The sequence below is a fragment of the Bombus huntii genome, chromosome 1 (genome assembly GCF_024542735.1).
Source record: "Bombus huntii isolate Logan2020A chromosome 1, iyBomHunt1.1, whole genome shotgun sequence".
In the NCBI taxonomy this organism is placed as follows: Eukaryota; Metazoa; Arthropoda; class Insecta; order Hymenoptera; family Apidae; genus Bombus; species Bombus huntii.
The window spans coordinates 13,593,699-13,614,400 of record NC_066238.1 but is presented as its reverse complement, the minus strand read 5'-3'; the positions used below and the strand labels follow the sequence as shown (position 1 = coordinate 13,614,400).

At 34.2% G+C, this 20,702-nt stretch overlaps 4 protein-coding genes and 1 long non-coding RNA gene across 9 annotated transcripts in view; 3 read left to right on the top strand and 2 right to left on the bottom strand.

Moving 5' to 3' along the window:
- The first annotated feature begins 191 nt into the window (after positions 1–191).
- Positions 192–4,416, top strand: LOC126864296 (cleavage and polyadenylation specificity factor subunit 5). Its single transcript, XM_050615533.1, has 6 exons — positions 192–444; positions 2,529–2,729; positions 2,856–2,919; positions 3,787–3,952; positions 4,040–4,154; positions 4,231–4,416. Exons 1-6 carry the CDS (start codon positions 326–328, stop codon positions 4,250–4,252), a joined length of 687 nt encoding a protein of 228 aa, XP_050471490.1. The 5' UTR covers positions 192–325; the 3' UTR covers positions 4,253–4,416.
- Positions 4,417–4,756: 340 nt separating this feature from the next.
- On the top strand, positions 4,757–5,542 carry LOC126864306 (uncharacterized). The gene is made up of 2 exons (XM_050615563.1): positions 4,757–5,146; positions 5,258–5,542. Exons 1-2 carry the CDS (start codon positions 5,117–5,119, stop codon positions 5,522–5,524), a joined length of 297 nt encoding a protein of 98 aa, XP_050471520.1. The 5' UTR covers positions 4,757–5,116; the 3' UTR covers positions 5,525–5,542.
- A 416-nt stretch (positions 5,543–5,958) lies between these two features.
- On the bottom strand, positions 5,959–8,390 carry LOC126864288 (pyrimidodiazepine synthase-like). The gene is made up of 5 exons (XM_050615520.1): positions 7,348–8,390; positions 7,170–7,275; positions 6,667–6,910; positions 6,363–6,584; positions 5,959–6,258 (listed from the first exon to the last, which is right to left on the bottom strand). Exons 1-5 carry the CDS (start codon positions 7,370–7,372, stop codon positions 6,130–6,132), a joined length of 726 nt encoding a protein of 241 aa, XP_050471477.1. The 5' UTR covers positions 7,373–8,390; the 3' UTR covers positions 5,959–6,129.
- Positions 8,391–9,444: 1,054 nt separating this feature from the next.
- LOC126864270 (transcriptional regulator ERG homolog) overlaps positions 9,445–20,702 on the bottom strand; it is a 79,744-nt gene continuing 68,486 nt past the window's right edge. For all 5 annotated transcript variants that reach the window (XM_050615471.1, XM_050615462.1, XM_050615481.1 and 2 more), the window contains 2 exons: positions 17,095–17,332; positions 9,445–15,530 (listed from right to left, as the gene is read on the bottom strand). In XM_050615471.1, coding sequence (XP_050471428.1) covers positions 15,194–15,530; positions 17,095–17,332 — 575 coding nt within the window. In that variant the 3' untranslated portion in view covers positions 9,445–15,193. The remainder of the gene's footprint in view (positions 15,531–17,094; positions 17,333–20,702) is intronic.
- Positions 17,342–20,692, top strand: LOC126864377 (uncharacterized). Its single transcript, XR_007689153.1, has 3 exons — positions 17,342–18,783; positions 18,865–18,984; positions 19,097–20,692. It is a non-coding gene; the product is annotated as an uncharacterized LOC126864377 (long non-coding RNA).

Sequence of the window (20,702 nt, the reverse complement as noted above, 5' to 3'; positions counted from 1 at the left end):
AAATTATAAATTTATAATGGTTAGCATATAATTATTAAATTATTATCGTATTAACGTAATAAATTACTAAAAATATTTATATAATATCTGTCTAATATTACTACATAATTATGATTAGTATAAATATTTTTATTATAAACATATCTTTGATATATCGAGTATAAAGGAGGATTAGGGTAATCTACACATTTGGCAACACTGATTGGCCCGCGAAACAGCTTTGAGATTCGGGATATTCGAGAAGGCACGACACGAAGCACCGAAGTAGTCGATTCCGTTGCTAGATGTTGGTGTGTTGGGATTGTGGAGCGCGGTACGAGGAAAAATGGCGATGGCAACAACTCAAGTTAAAGGAAGTGGTTGGCCAAGAAGAGCTAGTAACAGTTCCTTTGAAGGGAAAGTGGTACAGAATCAGTCTGTAACTATCAACAGGACAGTTAATTTGTAAGTGATAATCAGTATGTGACTCAATTACATTATTTTTTAGAGTTAATGTTTTGACTGCCTCTCCTGTAGAGCAACTATGGCCGGTTAAGAGACGCTAGCAATTAAAATTATGTTCCTAACACCTTTCAATGCATCTTACATGGTACAACCATGAGACGGCTGTTCATCTTTCCGTTAAGTACTCACGGAAATTTTAAGCAATAACCTTATCCACGTCATTGTATCGATTTATTGACTATTCAATAATTCATTATTATTCGCTATCGTAAAACATAACCAACTATTTTAATGTAGTGTGAAATTGTCGATATGATAAAGCATTTTTTTTTTGCACCATGAATAAGATATATATCCTTGTAATTATGAATTAAATCAGTAATTATTTGCTTAAAATTTCTAAATATGACATAAAGTTATACCTTTTGTGCTTTATTTGCACAAGGTATAAGCTTCTAATTATGATGAAGCTAAAGACAAATTTAATTTCTTTTATATTTATGAATTTATAAAAGTTGTAGCCACCGTATGCAATGTACGCTGGTATCCTTTATACATTGAATGTATGTTTGCGTACGGAAACATGTTCTGTTATTTTTACAGTCACCGTAATAATGTGACTGTTTATTTGTAATGCGTATATACTTGAAAACAGTTGTATCGTCACTGTTCATTGTTTCTACTTGTATACTACAAATTATTTCGTTGTGTATAAAAAGGAAAAATGTATAAAATAATTTCGCAAATCAAACTACTATTATCTTAGATTTATATAAGCTGTGATAGCTAAAACTACAGATATTTGTATTTTTTTATTAGTAAATTGGCCTTTCATATTTTATGTAAGATAAATTTTGCAGTATAACACGTTTTTGTATATCTATATTATTATGAATGTATTTGTCTCAGATAGTTCATAATTATACTTAGTGTTTAATTTAAGAAATAGCATAATATGCATAGATATTATGAATGTTTCAAATAATTTTTTCTAAAATGAATAAGTTTTAGTAGAATATTGCACAATGCATCTGAGATTTATATCCTTCATTCATGCGTTATATTGATAATGTTTCAAAAATGAAATAATATATTAGAAAATGTAACACATTTATTATAAATTTTCAAACATATCACCAAATATCAATTGATATTTATAAATGAGTAATAAACTCAGTTCATATAATGTAATGAATTAATTATATATGTATAAGTACTTTAATTACTTATTCACATTTTGATATTTTGACAAATTTATGATTATATAGTATTTAATAATATCACAAAGTATTACAAGATATTTCTTTTAAAAAAAAAGAAGCTGTTGAAGTCTATTAGCATACAATTTACAAATCACAACATATACATATGTGATAGGAAAAAATTGGAAAAATATAAGAGTAGCATAAATATATGTATTATGTATTTCTAAACATACGATATGACTACATTTGATATAACTTACTTATAACTAATGTAAAATGTAATGTTATAAGTAATATAGTGTTTTATATGCATCAATTATAGTTGATACTTTGTATTTCATAATTAACAGTAAGTAATCACAACATATGTGGTTTTCATATAAAAATTTAGTATGCAAACAGAAATACCTTGATAATCTGTTGAACAATGCTGTATTTGTATACATGCTTTGTAAATCATACGGGTGTAAATTTGATCAATTGCTACATATACTTGTGCATAATTTTATTATATATATTTTTTTGTTCATTGTATATATACATTCTTAAATATGAAATTTGTTTTTTTTTTAAATATGAAAAATGTTATATATAAAGTAATTATTTTTATATTATAAATCTGTATGTTATTCCTCTTGCTTGCATGAAAAAAATGATATTTTTTGTCTTGTATAAAAATGTGGAACTTAATATAAAGTTTGGGGACAAAATTATATGCTCAAAACTATCTAATGCATTGTGAGTACCTGTATAATCTTTATGGTTATATATTGTAATATTATTATTTGTGAAAGTGATGTTGAAGAGACTGGATTTAGTTACTGAAGGATTACATAAGAAGTAAGAACCTAACACAAAAATAAAACTCATTTATCATAGATATCCTTTGACAAACTATACGTTTGGAACAAAAGAGCCACTCTTCGAGAAAGATCCGTCTGTACCAGCAAGGTTTCAGCGTATGCGAGATGAATTTGATAAAATTGGAATGCGTCGCAGTGTTGAAGGGGTTTTGTTGGTGCATGAACATGGATTGCCACATGTCCTGCTACTTCAGTTGGGAACAACATTCTTCAAATTGTAAGTATATGTATTATCTTCATTAGGTATAGAGGAAAATTCATTTGGATATCAGGATATCTAATTGCATCACGTTTATTAAAGTATATACAAATATTTGTTAACTTTTGTACTTTTGTTTTGTAGACCCGGAGGAGAGCTAAATGCAGGAGAAGACGAGGTAGAGGGCCTAAAACGGCTCCTTACAGAGGTAACAGTTAGCACGACGCCTTATGCTACCTTACGAGGTAGCTAGGAGTGGCACTTTGATATATTAGATTGTAACACTGTTCAAGAATCGATTGTATTAATCTTCCAAACATTTGTAGAACTTATGTAACCGGGCCTGTAGCTCAGAATAGGGAATTTTTACTTATATTAGCATTTACATTTTTAGTGTGCTGCATGCCCGGACATTTCAATGTTTATAGTAATGAAATTATATCTTGTTACATTATACATATCATGGTTAGCTAAGAACATTGTTCTTGTGTCACTCGTCATACATGTTAACTCAGACATAAAAGAAGCAAGATGTGAAGATTGTAATATTATGACAAGAAGATTGTATTGTATATACCATTAATGGATTTTTTGTTGTAATTCATTGAAAAGACAAACGGAGAAAATTGTATCAAATAACGTTTAGTCTTAAAACTTCTTGCTAGAAAATAATTGAAGTACGTAGGACCGTGATTCTTCGTCACATAACAAATAGGCAGTTCGCTGAGCTTATATTTATGCATTTGTCAATTTTTTAATTAAAATGATAAATGTATGTACAACAGCTGTTTCATTTAGTTAGGTATCTGTAAGTAAAAGGAACTGAAAGTATTTGAATAAATACTTTTGGCCTGTATTACTGATTATATAGAAGCTAACAGGAACATATTAAGGCATCTCTGTGATCAAGTTAATTGTTAGCCGAACTAACAAGACTATACAGTCGTTTTAAGTATGTAAACAAATTTGTGTAACCATGTTCTTAGTGGACTGAACGAAGAAGATTGTATTTTAATGTCTATGAAGTGTAGCAAAGTTGACATGATTGATGTTATAATATCGAAATAACTTTTAGACCTTTGGACGTCAAGATGGAGTTAAACAAGAATGGGTGATAGAAGATACCATAGGAAATTGGTGGAGACCAAATTTTGAACCACCTCAGTATCCTTATGTACCACCACATATTACCAAACCAAAGGAACACAAGAGGTTGTTTCTTGTTCAGCTGCAAGAAAAAGGTAGCATATAAAGGACAGAAATATATTGTTACATTGAGAAGTAAATTAAGACTCAATAATTGGCATAATTATTTTTGAACTTTTTAGCTCTATTTGCAGTACCTAAAAACTATAAGTTAGTAGCTGCTCCGTTGTTTGAATTGTATGATAACTCCCAAGGATATGGACCTATTATTTCCTCTCTACCACAATCACTTTGCAGGTAATTATCATATAATACCTTTTTGAGTAAATTGAATATATCCGGTCACTCTACTATATTTTATTTTATGTTACAGATTTAATTTCATCTATATGTGAAAAAAGAAATAACAGAGAAAGTGGAGTAATTTTATTTAAGTTATGAGAAAGTACTATAAATATAATGTACGTATGAGATGATGAGTGGAAATGCAAAAAAAACTGTTATGTGTGTAATATGATGTGCAAAAAATTAAATCATTTTTTAAGTAGTACTTATATAATTCATTAGCACTTTTAATTTCTAATCCTTATATTTATGTTACTTTCACTTCATACATAATAATAGTACTCATTATATCTACATTTACTTATTAGGTGTAAATATATTATTAAATTTCATGATTTATATATGATTGTGGAATGTTTTAGTTTTGTTATAAATTCTCTCATGAAAAGTAGATTTAATATATACATATATATACATATTTACATGCATAATTTTATGATAAATATAATTTTGTAAAATTACAATAAAATTCATGAATTGATAATCTGATGAAGATTAAATTTATACTTCATATCAGAAAGTGTTAATATTAATTATGACTTTCCTTGCTTTTATACCATAAATATTTAGATAAGAGAGTGTGTATGCATTTTTTAAAAATCGCAACAATATAAGACGTAATTATACTTTTATAAAACGTAAAAAAGGTGCATGTAACTTTACTGCTCTTTAGTTTCTTATTGAAATTCTTTGAAAATTAAATACTTGTAAGTAGAAAACCATAAAAATTATCTTTGTAATTTATCTTATTGATATCTGTAAGCTTGGTTTGTACCGCCATTTTGTATTCAGCAAGTTAGTGAGAATACATGCATCTAACACATGGTAACATTAAAATTCAGAATACGAATTTGAGATGTTGATAATTCGTGTTTTATATAACAGAAAAGGACATACATACATTTAAAGTCAAAATGACGCAGGATGAAACGATTATGACAAAGGTATATGTAAAAATAAGATAATAGATTTTATATATTTTATACTTTAGTTTCTGAAATTATTCTATCTTAACCTATGCTTCTGGTTTTTAAACATATTTGTATACATGTTAGATACAGAAGGTAGAAGATACATTAAATGAATCCATGTACAAAGTGGATGTGTTGAAAAAAAGACTGAAGACGAAATTGCTCACAATGGAAACTCGTGAGGAATTAGAGTCGAAACTGGAAGAAATTCAGGAGGTACTTGTAAAAAATGAAGAGAAATTAAAAAGCTTAAGGAGACAAAATACAAAGTCATTCATGGTAGCAGCAAGCATGATTTTTGCATGTTTTCTGCTCTATGGTTTATATGTATTATTTTATGGAACGATATAAATTAACATTCCTAAATCATGCATATTTTAAGAAATGTCATTAATGTAATATATTAGACATTTATTCAGTTTTTATATTATAATTATTTTTTTTGTAATTTTATACTTATTGGGTACTGTTAGAAAAAAATTTCTTAATGCTGCTCAAATTTTCTACTAATATAGCAGATTTCTCTATAAATATTGTATATTGTATTACAATAACAATATTACTAATGTAAAAAATGTCTCTTGACATAGAAACAGTTACTTTGCAAGATAGGTTTTAGCAATAGTAACTTTCTTTTATAAATATATATTCAAAATTTAATTAGCATTTATGATCAAATTATATGGTAATTTCCAGAAAGATTGATATGCCAATATATTTTACTTAAATCACGTAGATATATTTCATAATATAAAATAGATTTGTTATGATTATTACACAAATAGTTAACGAAATAGAAAGTTATGTTTATATTAGTTTTACAACAAATTCACAACATTTATAAACTGATAATCATTAAATTATTAGCAACATTCTGCGAGTAATGTTTCATTTCTAAATATATTATATTATTTATAAACATATATATTTGAAGATACAAATTAGAAGTTATTAACTTAAGCAGTAACTAAATCGTACTGTGGCGTTCCAGCACGACGACTTCGCATGTACTTAGCATGTACTTCGGTATCTAAGTAACTAGCTCGAACAACAGGATTCTCCTTCATGGCAGATTTCCATTCCAACTAGTATTGTATAGGTAACAAAAAAGAAAAATTTGTTGTTTATATACCCTAATTTGTATAGGATAATTTTATATTACATTTGACATAATATGTTTGTAACTTACCAATCTCTTGAACCTATCACGTGGTATAGTAAACTGATCTCCACGTAAAACTCTAACTACATCAGATCTCTCCCACCATGGCCATATCATAAAATCTAACATACCAGGAGAACTACCATGAAAGAATGGTGTTCCTTTTGATACAAGTTCTCTTTCAAAAAGACCCAATTCTGATAAGACTTCATCAAATATGTCTCTGTCTATAGATGTACTGACATATAACTAAAATAAAAATATTTTTATTCTAGTTGTACATAATATTTGTATTTTGCATAAGTACATTGTATATATGAGAAATAAATACCTTATACAAAGTATTTATAACAGAGTTAAATCTACCAATTAACAACTTATCCTTAGCTCTAGCAAGGGGATTACCAGGATAAAGTTTGTTTTGTGGATATGCATCATCCAAATATTCAGCAATCACAAGGCTTTCATATAATGTTTCTCCTCCTTCCAATTCTATACAAGGAACTTTGCCCAAAGGACTTTTTTCTAGTAACCATTCAGGTTTATTTGTCAAATTAATATAAACAACATCATGTCTGTAATTAGGGAATAATATTACAATAAAATAAACAATTTAGTGCATATCTATGTATATGTATTTGTATGAGAGGAAGAGAGGTTTTGAGATTATTACAAAAATAAATAAACAATAGTTACTGCATTTATAAACAAAAATAAAGCATTTAAAAATTATAATAAACAGAAAATATGAATTAAACATCTGTTTGCAATGTGTGAAAAATATAAACAAAATTTTCAAAGTTAAATTATAATTTGAAAAATTAGTTTACTTACGGTATATGTTTCGCGTCAAGTACTAAATGAATTCTTTGGGCATACGGACAAAATCGCATGCTATACAAACGTATTTTTCCAGATACAATGGGCGGGGCAACTGATCCTACAGAACGATAGTATAAAAGGAATTATTTTGCAATTATATTAATATCAAGTTTCACTAATATAATCTTACCGGTAGCCAAGTGTTTCAAACTCATTTTGATTATATCGTCGGTTAGAAAGTTTTAAGAATCTCTACGATTAATTATGTAATTTCTTTTTCGCTGTGAATAATGTTGCACATTTTCATACACCCAGGCGGTCTGATAAACATCGGTGATAGTTCAAGGTTCTCCAGGCGCAGGTTACCTGTCGTTAATCCGGAACGAGATCTCAACAATTTGATGTCTTTATATACCTTACATATAATAAAACACGTTCTCAAAGTCATTTTAATTATTATAATTAATGAGTCATCGATAATAATAATATTTTTCCATTTTTTTTTCAAACAATAAAGAATTATTACTCGTGAGTTTTTCAAATAGAACCATATATTGGAGCGAAGTTCGACAACCTTTAAGATTTAAGGCCCTAGTTTTTGGGGAAAACAAATTTTAGAAGTTCGTGTTAGTAGGGATGTTTGATATTTCGATGTTGGTTCTGAGAAATTGGATTTCTGTGTTTCCTAGGTACATATTTTAAAAATGGAATGGCTTTTGAGGATCATGCTTTCTACATTTATATATCTGGAATTTTAAAAAGGATGTAAGTTAACTTTACATTGTATAAATAGTTATAAAGTTGAAATAAGTGTAATCGTTTTTGTATAAATGTAAGTTAAACGAGGAAATAATATTTTGCTCAAATATTATATATATTTATGCGGAAATGTTAACTTATTTGCATTGATTTCGTTCTACGGACGCCATTATATTGTTGATAATTTTAATATCCTCATTTGATTGTTAAGATAATGCAAGATATTTCATGTATTACCACTATTAATAATGTTCTTTAAATTTGAATTTGAATATTTACAACGACTTTCTAAACACCAGTCAACGGTTTTTCTTTCAAATTTAAATCTGTATTTGATAAAAGTTTTCCCTATCTCTAATAAAAAAATTAGGCAATCTAAACAACAATTTTCTACTAACTTAGTTCAACTCACTTAACCTCCTTTTAAATACACGTAAATTCTGAACCATTCTTTCCTTCTACAAATCAACCAACCATTTTTCAATCTCCCATAGTTTTCTATGTGCAACCTTACCAAGTGCATATGTATAAACACTTTGAGAAACGTTTCACCTTGGAGGAGAGAAGAGAAAGGCCAAGAAATGGAAAAGGTTAAAACGTCGATTGGCCAGCCTTCAGTCAGCCCTTCTATCCAAGACCCAGCTCCTCACTCACTATAATAACCGTACATAGGGATCAGACGGTTGGGCTGCTTAGGTAAAAGTGGTACCACGAGTATGGTGAAGGGTACACACGTAGGTGGAGCACACCGAAAGAGAGAGAGAGAGAGAGAAAGAGAGAGAGAGAGAGAGAGAGAGAGAGAGAGAAAGAAAGAGAGAGAATTATGATGGAATCTCGTGGTAGAAAAGGGAGGAGTTTCGCGGGTGTGTAGAGAGACCCCTACACAAAGGGTCGAGTGAGAAGTCGAGAGATGTTGTAGGTAGCGGCGCGAGGAGGATGAGGACGAGGACGAGGACGAGGAGGAACGGCGCGGGCGCTGATTGGTAGCAGAATCGATTAGCCGAGCCGAGCTAAACCTCCGGCACCGCGGCAGCTTCGGCGACGCCACGAATTTCCCGAATGGGGGTTTCCCGTTGGGGCGGGCCTGAATCCAGGGAATACCCAGCGTTCTCCATGGCAACCCGACCAATTCGCCAACCGCCGACAACCAAGACTGACCTACCGTGTGTTGCTAACGTTTCTTTTTCCCCCTTTTTCTTCCTCTTCTTTTTTTTTCTTTCCAATTTTTTTTTTATTTTCTATCTAACCCTCCTCCTACGACTCTCAATCCGGTTCTCGTTTCACAGTGCTATCCTTTGTGTCTGCTTCTTTCCTTTATTGTCCTTTTTCTTTTTTTCCAGGTTTCGTTTACGCTTCAAGGAAGAAAGGGAGCAGCGATACGAACCTTTATGTCTCTCTTCCTCTCAACAACGTCGTAGTCAACCTAACTTACAAGCAACATACTCGTTACGCGAACTTCTCCATGTTGCTATGTATATATGTGTGCACATGTATATGTGTGCATACACAGATACGAGAGAAAGTCACATTGATTTTGCCGACGACTGATACAACCCCGTCGGCACGTTTAATTAGAACATGGCGACTTTAATACAAGCGCACGACAACAAGAACAACAACAGCGCCCCTTCCCACCCCCCTGCTGCTCTTCTTCTGCTTACACTGCTTCGGTTCTTCTTTCATCTATGTCCCGTTCCACGATTCCATCTTTCTGCTACCACTGTTTCTCGCGACCTACGGGCCACGATATGGCGAGGTTGTAAATCAAGACCATCGAGTAGCTGCAATGATTGATATCTTATAAGGAGAAGATACGAGGTGCCACTTTCACTTTGTTTATGGACCTTTGCATAATTGCAGAGCTTGGAAAGCTGAAGCTATTTATTAGTAATATTCAATTTTGGGTGAAGATAGTTAATAATCTACGAGTTAATTGATATCGAGGTTACTGTTTACTTCCACTTTATCTTCCATCATGAGACTTCTTTTTACTAGGACTACGGACCCATTTAGGATTGTATAATTGCATATTTTAGATTTACGCAAAATAAAATGAAAATGACTCAGGATTAATAACCTCGTTCATATTAGTCAATCTATCTTAATTCGAGTGATTTGGATTCAGGTAATTTGAGTAATATGAACCAGGTTTAACGGTATTCCAGCTAATTATTATTTTACTATTTTGATAATCTAGAAAGAGAAATTATGGTGGAAGTATAAATTATTATTTTAATATACTTTAAACAGTTCTGTATTAACAATTTTTTCATGTAGCTTTGGGTTAAGATTTCAGGTCCACGTGTGATATATCTGTTAATTCTCTTCCCTCGAATTGACATTAAGAATTATTTGAATTCTTGACAAATTTTCACAACCTTGCTACATCGTGGTCCGTATTACACGATATTTTTTCGTCTTTCTTGACGAAACTCATTTTTTCTCCTCTCGAAGGGGTCGCTTATCTACCTAGCCTAACGCGGTCTATGCTAGTGTCAAACACCCTTCGCCCTCTCTCATCCATCATTGTCATTGTCGCCATCGTCATTGTTATTATTATCATCCCAGTGTTCCAGTTTGTGCGAATCACGCCTACTCCTCTTTCTACCACTTACTCCACTCATCCGTGGTATCGTACGCGATTTTCTTTTCCTTTTCCCAGTCTCACCCTCTCTCTCTCTCTCTCTTTCTCTCTCCCACGCATACATGCATGGTATGCACACACATACATATACGTACACGTACAATAGAGTCACACAGGAGGACACATTGCAATCGAAATACATTCTGATGTACATTCTCGCGCTAAGACTATGTTCTCTACACGCCTACGCTACACATGAAAACACCCTATCTACATTAGAGGCCCGTCGACGTCCCACGGAGTCACTTTCTTTTTAATTTTTTTCTTCTTTTTTCTCTTTCCCATTGTTTTATTTCACTTCGTTACTTTATATATATATATATCTATATATATATATATTTTTCTTATTTTAGTTTCTTTGGAAAAAACGAAGAGGACGGGGCGAGCGTCGTTTTCTCGTCCCAGAGAGAACGATCCCCTTGGTCGAAACCGAGGAACGCTCGACAGGTTTTGGTTACGACTAAATCGTTAGAGTAATTCTATGGGTGCTTACGTCTTACGAATGGTATGATACAGTATACGACTTAAGAAGTTACTCGCTTCTTCGACAGAGGTACACCTTTCCACAGTAAGGGGTAAGTCACCGCCCGCCGGATCTTCCCTTTCGTGGAACCATCTTTTTTTTACTTATTTTTGTCTTTTTTTCTTTCCTTCTTGTACCTGTTCTCTTTAATTTATTCATCTTATTCATTTTATTCAGTTTTATTAGTTTTGCCGGCTGAGGATCCACGATTTGCGTACATTGGAGACTTACCCCTATGTTTTGTACATAGATAGAGCGACCGCATCTCTGGATTGATCGGTGAGAGTCGACGTGGTGAGCACGGCTCGGCATTTCGTACGTTCGGTTCTGATATGACTCAACGTTGTACTTTATCAATCTCGATAATTGCGACTCGAGCTTCCGTTGGATTGATGGATGTGCTATGTTCTGCCGGGATTTGTCGCTCGTTTAATGGTTTCTCTAATAGCGTTTGGCTCGTGGCAAAGAACAACACGTTATGCCGATTCTGGAATCACTTCTGAGATCGACATCGATTGTATGCTATCATTGACGTTAGTAATGCGCAGATTTTGTTCTTGAGAAAATGAATTTTCAATATATGTGAGTAAACCGTTATGTAATTGGTTCGTAATCATTGAGTCTGTAAATCTTGGAAGAACGTTTAAACTTTTCACTTTTACAGGGATTGTGCGAACGTATGCCTGTTTGGAATGTTATTTTTTGAAAATATTCACTTTGGTAAATATTTGTGATTACCATTACCACCATTATAAATAAGTAATCTCAGAGGAGTCATCCTAGGATCAAGAGAAACATATTTCTATACATATACCGGCTGGATTAGAAATGAGACTTCACGGTTGCACACGATCCTCGTAGAAATTTCGTTGGTCGCTCGCGGTTTAGTCTTTTCCACGGCACTGAAACACGCGTCGTACTTCGTTGTGAAATCGTGATCGCACAAAGATCATGAGAAGGAAAGCTTGTAATGATAGAACTTTATTTATCTGAACCTGAGAGCGATTAGGAGTTTACTCTACTTACTAACTTATCAGTACGAGTAGAAAACGTCGTTCGATCTAAGACAGTGAAGAAATATTTAAAAATATCGACCTGTGATCCAAAAGATACGAGCCTTCCATTGAAATAGAAGGAAGACATTGAATATCTTTTGTCCAGCAAGCTTCATGTTTATATCGACGAAATTGATTTTAAAATCTACGTCGATTAAATAAAATTTTAGACTCTCGTTGACTATTTAACCGTAGGCTCCTAAGATCTTTCTCTCTTATTGCATTAAGCTACTAACTTATTTTTCCTCACTTAAGTAATTAGAATTCACGTTTAAATAGCAAAGAAGATTTTAATTATAATCTCGTTCGACTAAACGAAGTTCAGATAAATGGAGTTCTATTACACGTATAAATGTATAGTGTTTGGTCGCTGAATGAACGCAGCGTGTCCTTTGAACCCGCGCCAACAACGCGAGCAACGTAACTCGCGATGAATTTTTCTTCTGAACGACGACATGCGGTTCCTCTATCTACATTTTCGTTATGTAACAAATAAGTTAAAAGAGTTTATAATACACGCATTGCTCTTCACCCGAATCGAACATGTAAGCATTTCTCACTAAGAACGATCAAGCTTATTTGGATGTTCGATTATCGTCGACCATCATGATGCTCGCATGTGGCTCATTGTCATCATCGTTGATTCGACGAACCGTTCTCGAAATTGCTCGATCGTGCATCTGTACGGAGATATTCCTCGTTAAAATGCGCATGTTCGATTCCATCCAGTCGGAAACACCGACGTTTCTCTGCGGAAGTACGCCGGTTAGTTATTCGCGTACAAGGCGACGTCCTTTCGGACAGGATAATTCTCGACACGCGGTTCATCGCGGCGTTATCATGCATGATTGTTGAAAACGAATCAAAGATTCTAGAATTCAATGTTTGGAGTGAAGAAATTACAATTCATTTGAATTACATTGGAAGGCTGCTACTTGGATCTTAGTATTAGAAAATTAACTACGTACTAAGATTTCAAGTGATATAAAAATTACTAACGATTATTATTATTTAGAATATAGAAAGGTAGAATCTTTCCACAGATATTAATTCACAGTTATATATTCTAAATAATGATAATTCTAATAAATTGGAAATTTGATTAAATAATATCAAATTATGACATCAGTAAGTTATGAATAACGATTCAAAAAATTATGTATCAAACGATGGATACCTTGAGTGGTCTAAAGTTTTTCTAATTCTTGTAAAATCTACAATGGAATTCAACTATGTTTTATTCGTAATAACTTCTAGCAAAATTAGATAGATAATAGAAAACGAAAATTCTTTGTGTTTAGGAATGAAACTTGAGTAATTCAGATATAAATTATATTTCCATAGTATTATACAAACTTTACTGCCAATGATGGTACTGGATATCGTCGAGATAAAACGACTGACGAGAATCGTCTTGTGAACGTACCCTGTACTTACGTAATCCATTATATTGTATGTACAACGTTCTTACAATAATTTGAGTGCACCGTCGGTCGTAAACGAAAGCTTTTTGGGGGTAGAGTGGTCTCGCGTGATCGTCAGTTTCGCGTCAGTAATTTAAATTGGTCGCTGTTTGCTGCTAAGGAACCAGATCGGCTGGTCGTGACAGCGACTATGATATTGCTGATTAGTTTGATCGTTTAATCTGTCCACGTGCTCCTCAATGCCGGATGAAACGGAAAGTTTCATGACTTAAATATCAACTGCGCTAGATTATTTAAACCGTGAGCAAGTATTTTATTTGATAGTAAAATCATAGCTTTCGAGCATTGTTCTGCGTAGAATTATAATTTTATCTTTCAGTAGCAATAAACTTAGGAAAGATTACGACCAAAGATAAAGATTTCAACGTTGTTCTATTTTTCAGGGAACAGCGATCATGCTCAAGCAGAAATGGATTCTCTTCCATCAAATCCACGAACAAAACCATTCAGTCTTGCGGGAGTGTCACTGAATATTTGCATTGTCCAGTGGTCACGCAAGGGACAATATTATAATAAACAGTGTTTTACATGCTTCTCGACACGTGCTCCAGGAATCTACGAGTTTGGAACTTCTCATGATTTTACTATGAAAATTGCCAATTTTCAATGCAAAAATTCTATTGCCATCATGAAATAGCTAATTTCCGATAGAGGTCTGCGTTTCATGTTTATTTAAATATATGTGCGCTATATGAATCAACGTATTTGTAGTTTAATTCGCGTAATTTTTTTAATTAACACGCGTTAAGATAAAATATATATTAGAATATTATATTAGGATATTACATATGCCGAAACAGATTGATTCGTTTAATATTGTTCAAAGGAGATCTGTCCTCCAAGAGAGCTGGATCTTCAGAGAAAAAATTGTCAATGTTACCTGTAACCTAGAGATTTCTAAAAATATAATCTCGTTGTGTATGTTATTACTTGGTCGCTGTATTTCTTAGATACACCGTGATATAGTACATAACCGTTGAGACGGTGATCTCTTCAAAACGTTAGATGCTAGAACGTTCACGTATTAAAACATACACGAATTAAACTATCTGAATATGTAAATACACACATATTCTTATGCACATATTAATAAGCATATAATATTCTCTAATATCTGTACACGCGATATCTGCCTAGATACCGAAACATAATTATTCATATACATACCTTTCCAATTCTTTAATACACGTTGCACATGTCTACATGTTATATAAAATCATAAAATTAATATTCGTCTAAAATTTCACAGGTTACATTAATACTTTGAGGTTTCTCTATTCACTTCATCATCCACTTTCTGGCCAAGCAAAGGCAATGAGAAAATGAAGAATTCAATGGAATCGAAGAAGGATATAAATACTTATCAAAGAAACAAAAATTGCAAGAGGACAGATAAAACGACATCACCAACCACTACAGCAGGATAGTGCAATCGCAAAAGGTGTGGTCTATTTGCGGAATCCACGGACCGACGGCACACGTAGACCGCGATGGCGGCGGTCGGTTAAATTCCCTCGAGTAGAAACTTGTTAACGTGGCGTACCCAGGGCGCCCCAGTGTTCGGCGGTGGGTCATGCGTAGTGCGGATAGGTGCCCAGATGAGGCGGCACATGGCCAGAGGCCGTGTGGTGTCCCGCATACAGGTTGGCACCCGGACTCGTGGACCAGTAGCTGGAGGCCGATTGGAAAAGGCCGCCTGGAACGGAGACCGACACGGAGGCGGCCGGTGGTGGCATAAGGTTCAACTTCGCGTGCCCATAACCGGACATAAACAACTCGCTTTGGTATTTGTACGCGGCTGGGTCCGCAGCCGCGGGCTGCGTCGCTGCCGCCAGGCCCTGGAAGTCAAACTTGTACGCGTACCTCTTCCCGTGGACCTTTGTCATGATGTTCTTGTCGTAGTAGTACCTGGAAGTAGATACGGATGCCTCGATGCAACATGGATGCGAGAAGATTATATTTCTAGAACGATTAACGAAAATGACCTCGGTTGAAGTATATGTATAGGGGATCTACGAATGTTTAGATTTTAATCTGTATTTTGCGTTTTATGTGATAAAGAGTATGAAAGTATGTAGAATAGTATGAGTGTTCCAATACCTATCTGGAAATTTAACATAGATTTCTTCTGTGGCTCGATAATGCCAGTTGACAGTTAGTTTGAAGAAATTTGTAGAAGATCGAGGTTCTTTTCTGCTATTTAATAAGGGAAAATGCGTTATGTATAATAATTCTGTAACATAATGGAGACGCATACAAGGTAGAAGAAAGAAGATCATCATTTTATGAATACTATCTTAATTGTTATTGTGGGATTACTCTTCATTTATTATTTTTCAGGTTCAAGCAACAGTTCAGGAAGCTGTGCCACATTTCATCGTATTAAATCGTCAACGAAAACAAAGATAAGGGCATAAGATAACAGAGGCAGGAGCCACAGCACTGAAGCTACGATATGTACCAAGCTTCGTTCTTCTATCCTCTTATTTCACGCTGGTCGAGATACGATCGAGCGAGACCACGTTCCGCCATAAACCGGCGATTTACGAACTCGTTGAAAGCCGTAAAAATCTCCATGCAACCAGCGAGTTCTTATTTAATAAATTCTATTTGCCAAAGCCGATAACGACTCCGCTTCCGCGGCGACGGAAACGACTCTTCCTATCTTTTTTTTTTTTTTTTTGTCGAGTTACTGTCGCGCGGCAAAGCTTGAAACTTGTCGCTATGTGAAGGGATAGCCATGGTGGTGGTGAATAGAAACAGAAGAAGAGAGAGGAAGAGGAGAGTGCGGAGCAGTCTCGGGTAATATAATCAGTCGATCTGATCGAAAAATAATAACCGCGTCTGCCGTCGGTCTGACTGTCGGTGATTGAAATTTCTCTCCCCTGGCTTCTCTGCGCCAACCCCGTCATAGTTGTGCGCTACCGTCCTCTTTCGTTCAACGAATTTACTTTCTCTCCGGATCTTTTGCGCGGACGTCTATCCGTTAAATATTGACGTTTCTCGCTCACGTTCTTTTTTAGCCCTTTGGATTGCGGTTTAATCGCGCGGTCTAATGATCAGATGCGTGGCTTGGTTTGGGCAAGAGAGATACGAGAACGGACGAAAGGTGAATTTATATTTGGAGGATTCGAAGAAATATTTGGCACAAGCGATATGGATTTTAAGTTTGAATATTTTGGGCCTTTAATCTGAGAATATCGTGGGTATTTAAAAAGATATTTATAAAAATTGTTACTATTTGTCAGTAATTTATAATTTAAATAATATTAATTAGTATTCTATTATATTTCCTTCTTAAAGTTTCTTTTTGCTATATGACAAGAATTGAAATTACAGGAATTCTTTTTACAGGAAAATTACAGGAAAATTTATAAGGCGCGTTCTAAAGTTTAATTAGGATAAGAGGTGTACTAATTATTAAAGGATTTATGCTTCGTATGTTAAAGGAGGATTATGAAACGTCACTCACCTCAAAGCCCTCGACAATTTGTCGTAATTCATATTAGGCTTGGACTTCCTTTCGCCCCAACGTCTCGCCACCTCGTCAGGGTCAGTCAACTTAAATTCGCCGTTGGTTCCTTCCCACGTAATGCACGCGGCGTTGCTCGAATCCGACAGTAGCTCGAGTAAAAATTGCCAGAGCTGAATCTGACCGGAACCGGAGCTCGCGAGCCGACTGCTCGTCGCTCCGAACATTTGATAGGGATCTACAACAGTTGGAAAGATTCGATTCATAATTTACAATCCTTTCATCTTCATTCATAAACTTTGCCTTGCTTTTTGCCCAAGTGATCGTCTCTTTTTTTAATTCTGTCGTTTTCTTTTCAGATTCGATAATCCTAGAAGATGTTAAAAGGGAATATTTAGATTCATTTTCATCTGTGATACACGTATACAAATTTATTTGGTAATTGTTAAGTATATATAGTAAGTATAGGAATGATCCTTTCATTGAATTTTCTATGAAATTGCTTTCCAATAATAGTTGTTCAAGTTAGTTTTAATTAGTTAGTTCTACAAGAGAACTTTTTTGTCTTTTTGTCTTTTTTGAATATTCTCGTCTATAATTCCTATATTATTTCTAGCAATGACTTGTTTTTCAACTTCTTATGGTATGAACTAATTTTTACCCAGTTGATTCAGCAACGCGCAATAAGAGAGTTACATTATCATAATATCTGAGTCGATAATTAATAATAATAGCACTTATTAATTATTCCAAACAGTAATAATCTTTACGTATATTTTTCTAAGTCAAGCACGATCGCTAACAGAAAACACATATATCAAATATTTGTTCTAAAATTATTTTCTATATAAGTTTTATTAAAATTATCATATACGGATTTGAAATATTCTTCTGTTGGTCATTGTTCCTACATGGAATTGTTAAATTATTGTGTTTATAATTGCAGGGAACATTCGTGGAAAACGAAGAAGGAGAGCGGAAAAATTTATATTTCTCTACTCGAGGCCACTATAATTTTTTCTTCTTCTTTCGTCGGTATTTCCTCCGAACATATACCTATCCATTACACGGTTGTTTCCCAGTGCTCCCTGTATCGCCCTTTAAAAGCCTTACAATGCGTCATCACCGTCGTTCGCTACTGCTCAGACCTGGAGTGCCCTACAACCGTACAAAAGGATATAATCGCAACCCTACAATAGAATAGAGTTCGTTTGGATCATAATAATTTCAATTGAAGGAACGAACGACGGAGTGGTTCAAAGGGCGTACACGAATGTCTTCTGAGAGAGCGAACACTGTTAAACTGAGCATCGCGTTCCGACCGAGCGTGAGCTAAATGATCAAAATATGGCCCTCGCGTGACAGATGCGGAGAACAATCTTTCTTTGCCTTACCAGGATATTATACGTTTCTATGTTTTTTTACTTTTTTTAATGTATATGATAGCGCTTGTAGACGTAGTACGTACATAATAACAGATGTAGATAATATGTAAAAATCGGTAGTTTAAGTATTAAATTTTAAGCTTGCAATTAGGTTTGGCTTGCTTGATGTTAGTTTGGTTTAATGCTAGTGGACCGTGTAGTTTCATTAGATTTGACCTGCTTTACTTCGTTTTATGAAACTTGCAGAATTTAGAAAGAACTCAGGAGATCCAGGCAAGTCGGACAATTCAGGAGATCCAGGCAAGTCGGGCAATTCAAGAGATCCAGGCAGGTTGGACAATTCAGGAGATCCAGGCAGGTTGGACAATTCAGGAGATCCAGGCAGGTCGGACAATTCAGGAGATCCAGGCAAGCCGGACAATTCAGGAGATCCAGGCAAGTCGGACAATTCAGGAGATCCAGGCATGTGAGATGAGAATTCAGTAGATTCAGATAAATCGGACAAGTGAGTAGATTTATGCACCTCGATGCAGAAGATTTACAGAATTTAAAGCTGTCAGAATATTTATATAATCCCGCTGTTCCTCTAAAAATATACATAACATGGAATTTTTCAGGAAGAAGATCAAAAGTATTTGAATCCGGTATTATCCAAAAGAAGAGAAATCAAGAATGGAAATGGAAGAAAATGGAAAGGAATCACAGCAACTGTATAATTCTGACTGTCGTTGGTTCGACTCCCATAAAAATACATTTCAACAGATTATAATAGGGGACAGACGTACACGATGGGGATGGCTGGTGAATTGCCGGACCTCAAAGGTCGTTTCGCCCGATGAATCCCCTGAAACGCGTGGCGGAGTGATCGCCTTTCGATCGAACGGTAATTCACTTACAAGTTAATAATGGGAAGGGGCGCGGTACACCCATTTATCTGCTGAACAGGCTAAAGGGGTTGGGGGAGGGATGAGCCGAAACCGCCAACAGAGATACTGAAACGCCACTGTAACTTTTCAGTATCCTATGTTTTATGAAGCTGCTCGACCAAGAAGATGGAGAATTCCATGGACACCGGTGATCCTGTTTCAAGTTAGATCTGCGGAGATTCTTTTCTTCGTTTGGCGGAAACTCAGAATTCTCGAACGAAAATTTACATCGATCTGAGTAGAGACCGTGGTTTCCGTTGGATTTTCCATTCAAACTTTACCTTATGTAAATCAAATTTGACTGGCGGTAAAGCATCGACCGGTTGATGGTGATGATATTCTGATTTCAATAGTGAAAGGAAGAGATATCTGCTTTACTTTTATAATATATTAATTCTATCTATACTAGATACGCTTCGTTCCTTCTGTGATACTTTTTCAAATTGCTCTGCTTATTTAAAGTTTAAATCGAAGTTGTTAGTTCAATTTTTCTGATTGTGTAAAGTGTCGTTTCAATAGGTACTGGGTAATGTAAGGAACGTTGCATAAATTACTTTCTAAGCATAATTTGTAAGGATAATAGGAGTATCTGATACATATATTAATTACCTAATAAATAATGTATTAATTAAATTCCGCCGAGATGCTGAAAGATATTGACGTATTAATCCAAAGTTAGTTAATTTAGTCGAATATAAATTTTATATAGAAGTAATTCTATTAAGTACGTCAGTTTCTCTTTGTAGAAATAATCTTCTAGTTTTATATAGATTAGATTAGTAGATATTTTATTTAGTTTAATTTTGAATATTTGTAATAATAAGAGCAGAAGCATTAGAAACGGTTTTCGAGTCACTTATTTAAAGCTATTGATCAGTCGGAAAGAGTAATTTTTGGGCGTGGTGCTGAAAAGTCAGGAATGAGGGGCTTTGCGTGATTAGTGACGAACGTAATAATCGTGAAGGTCATTCCGTGCAATTACGTCGAAAATCACCGTCGATTGGGCCACGCGTGAATGTTCGCTCTTTTGTAGATCATGATATGTAATTTTTTAGCTCGCGTGTATCCGTCGATATTCTTTTAATAAGTCAACTATTTTAACTGTTGCAATCTTTGTTAGAATTATATCTTTGTTAGTCTCCACTAAAAGGACAATCGTTGATAAAAATATGATAAAACGAGAAAATCTATTATTAGTAAATTTATACAATAATATTTATGATTAATATAATATTTTCTTTCTGTCTTTGCCGTAGACTAAGAAGGTGTAGTGCTTTAACTTCTCAAAAATATCTAC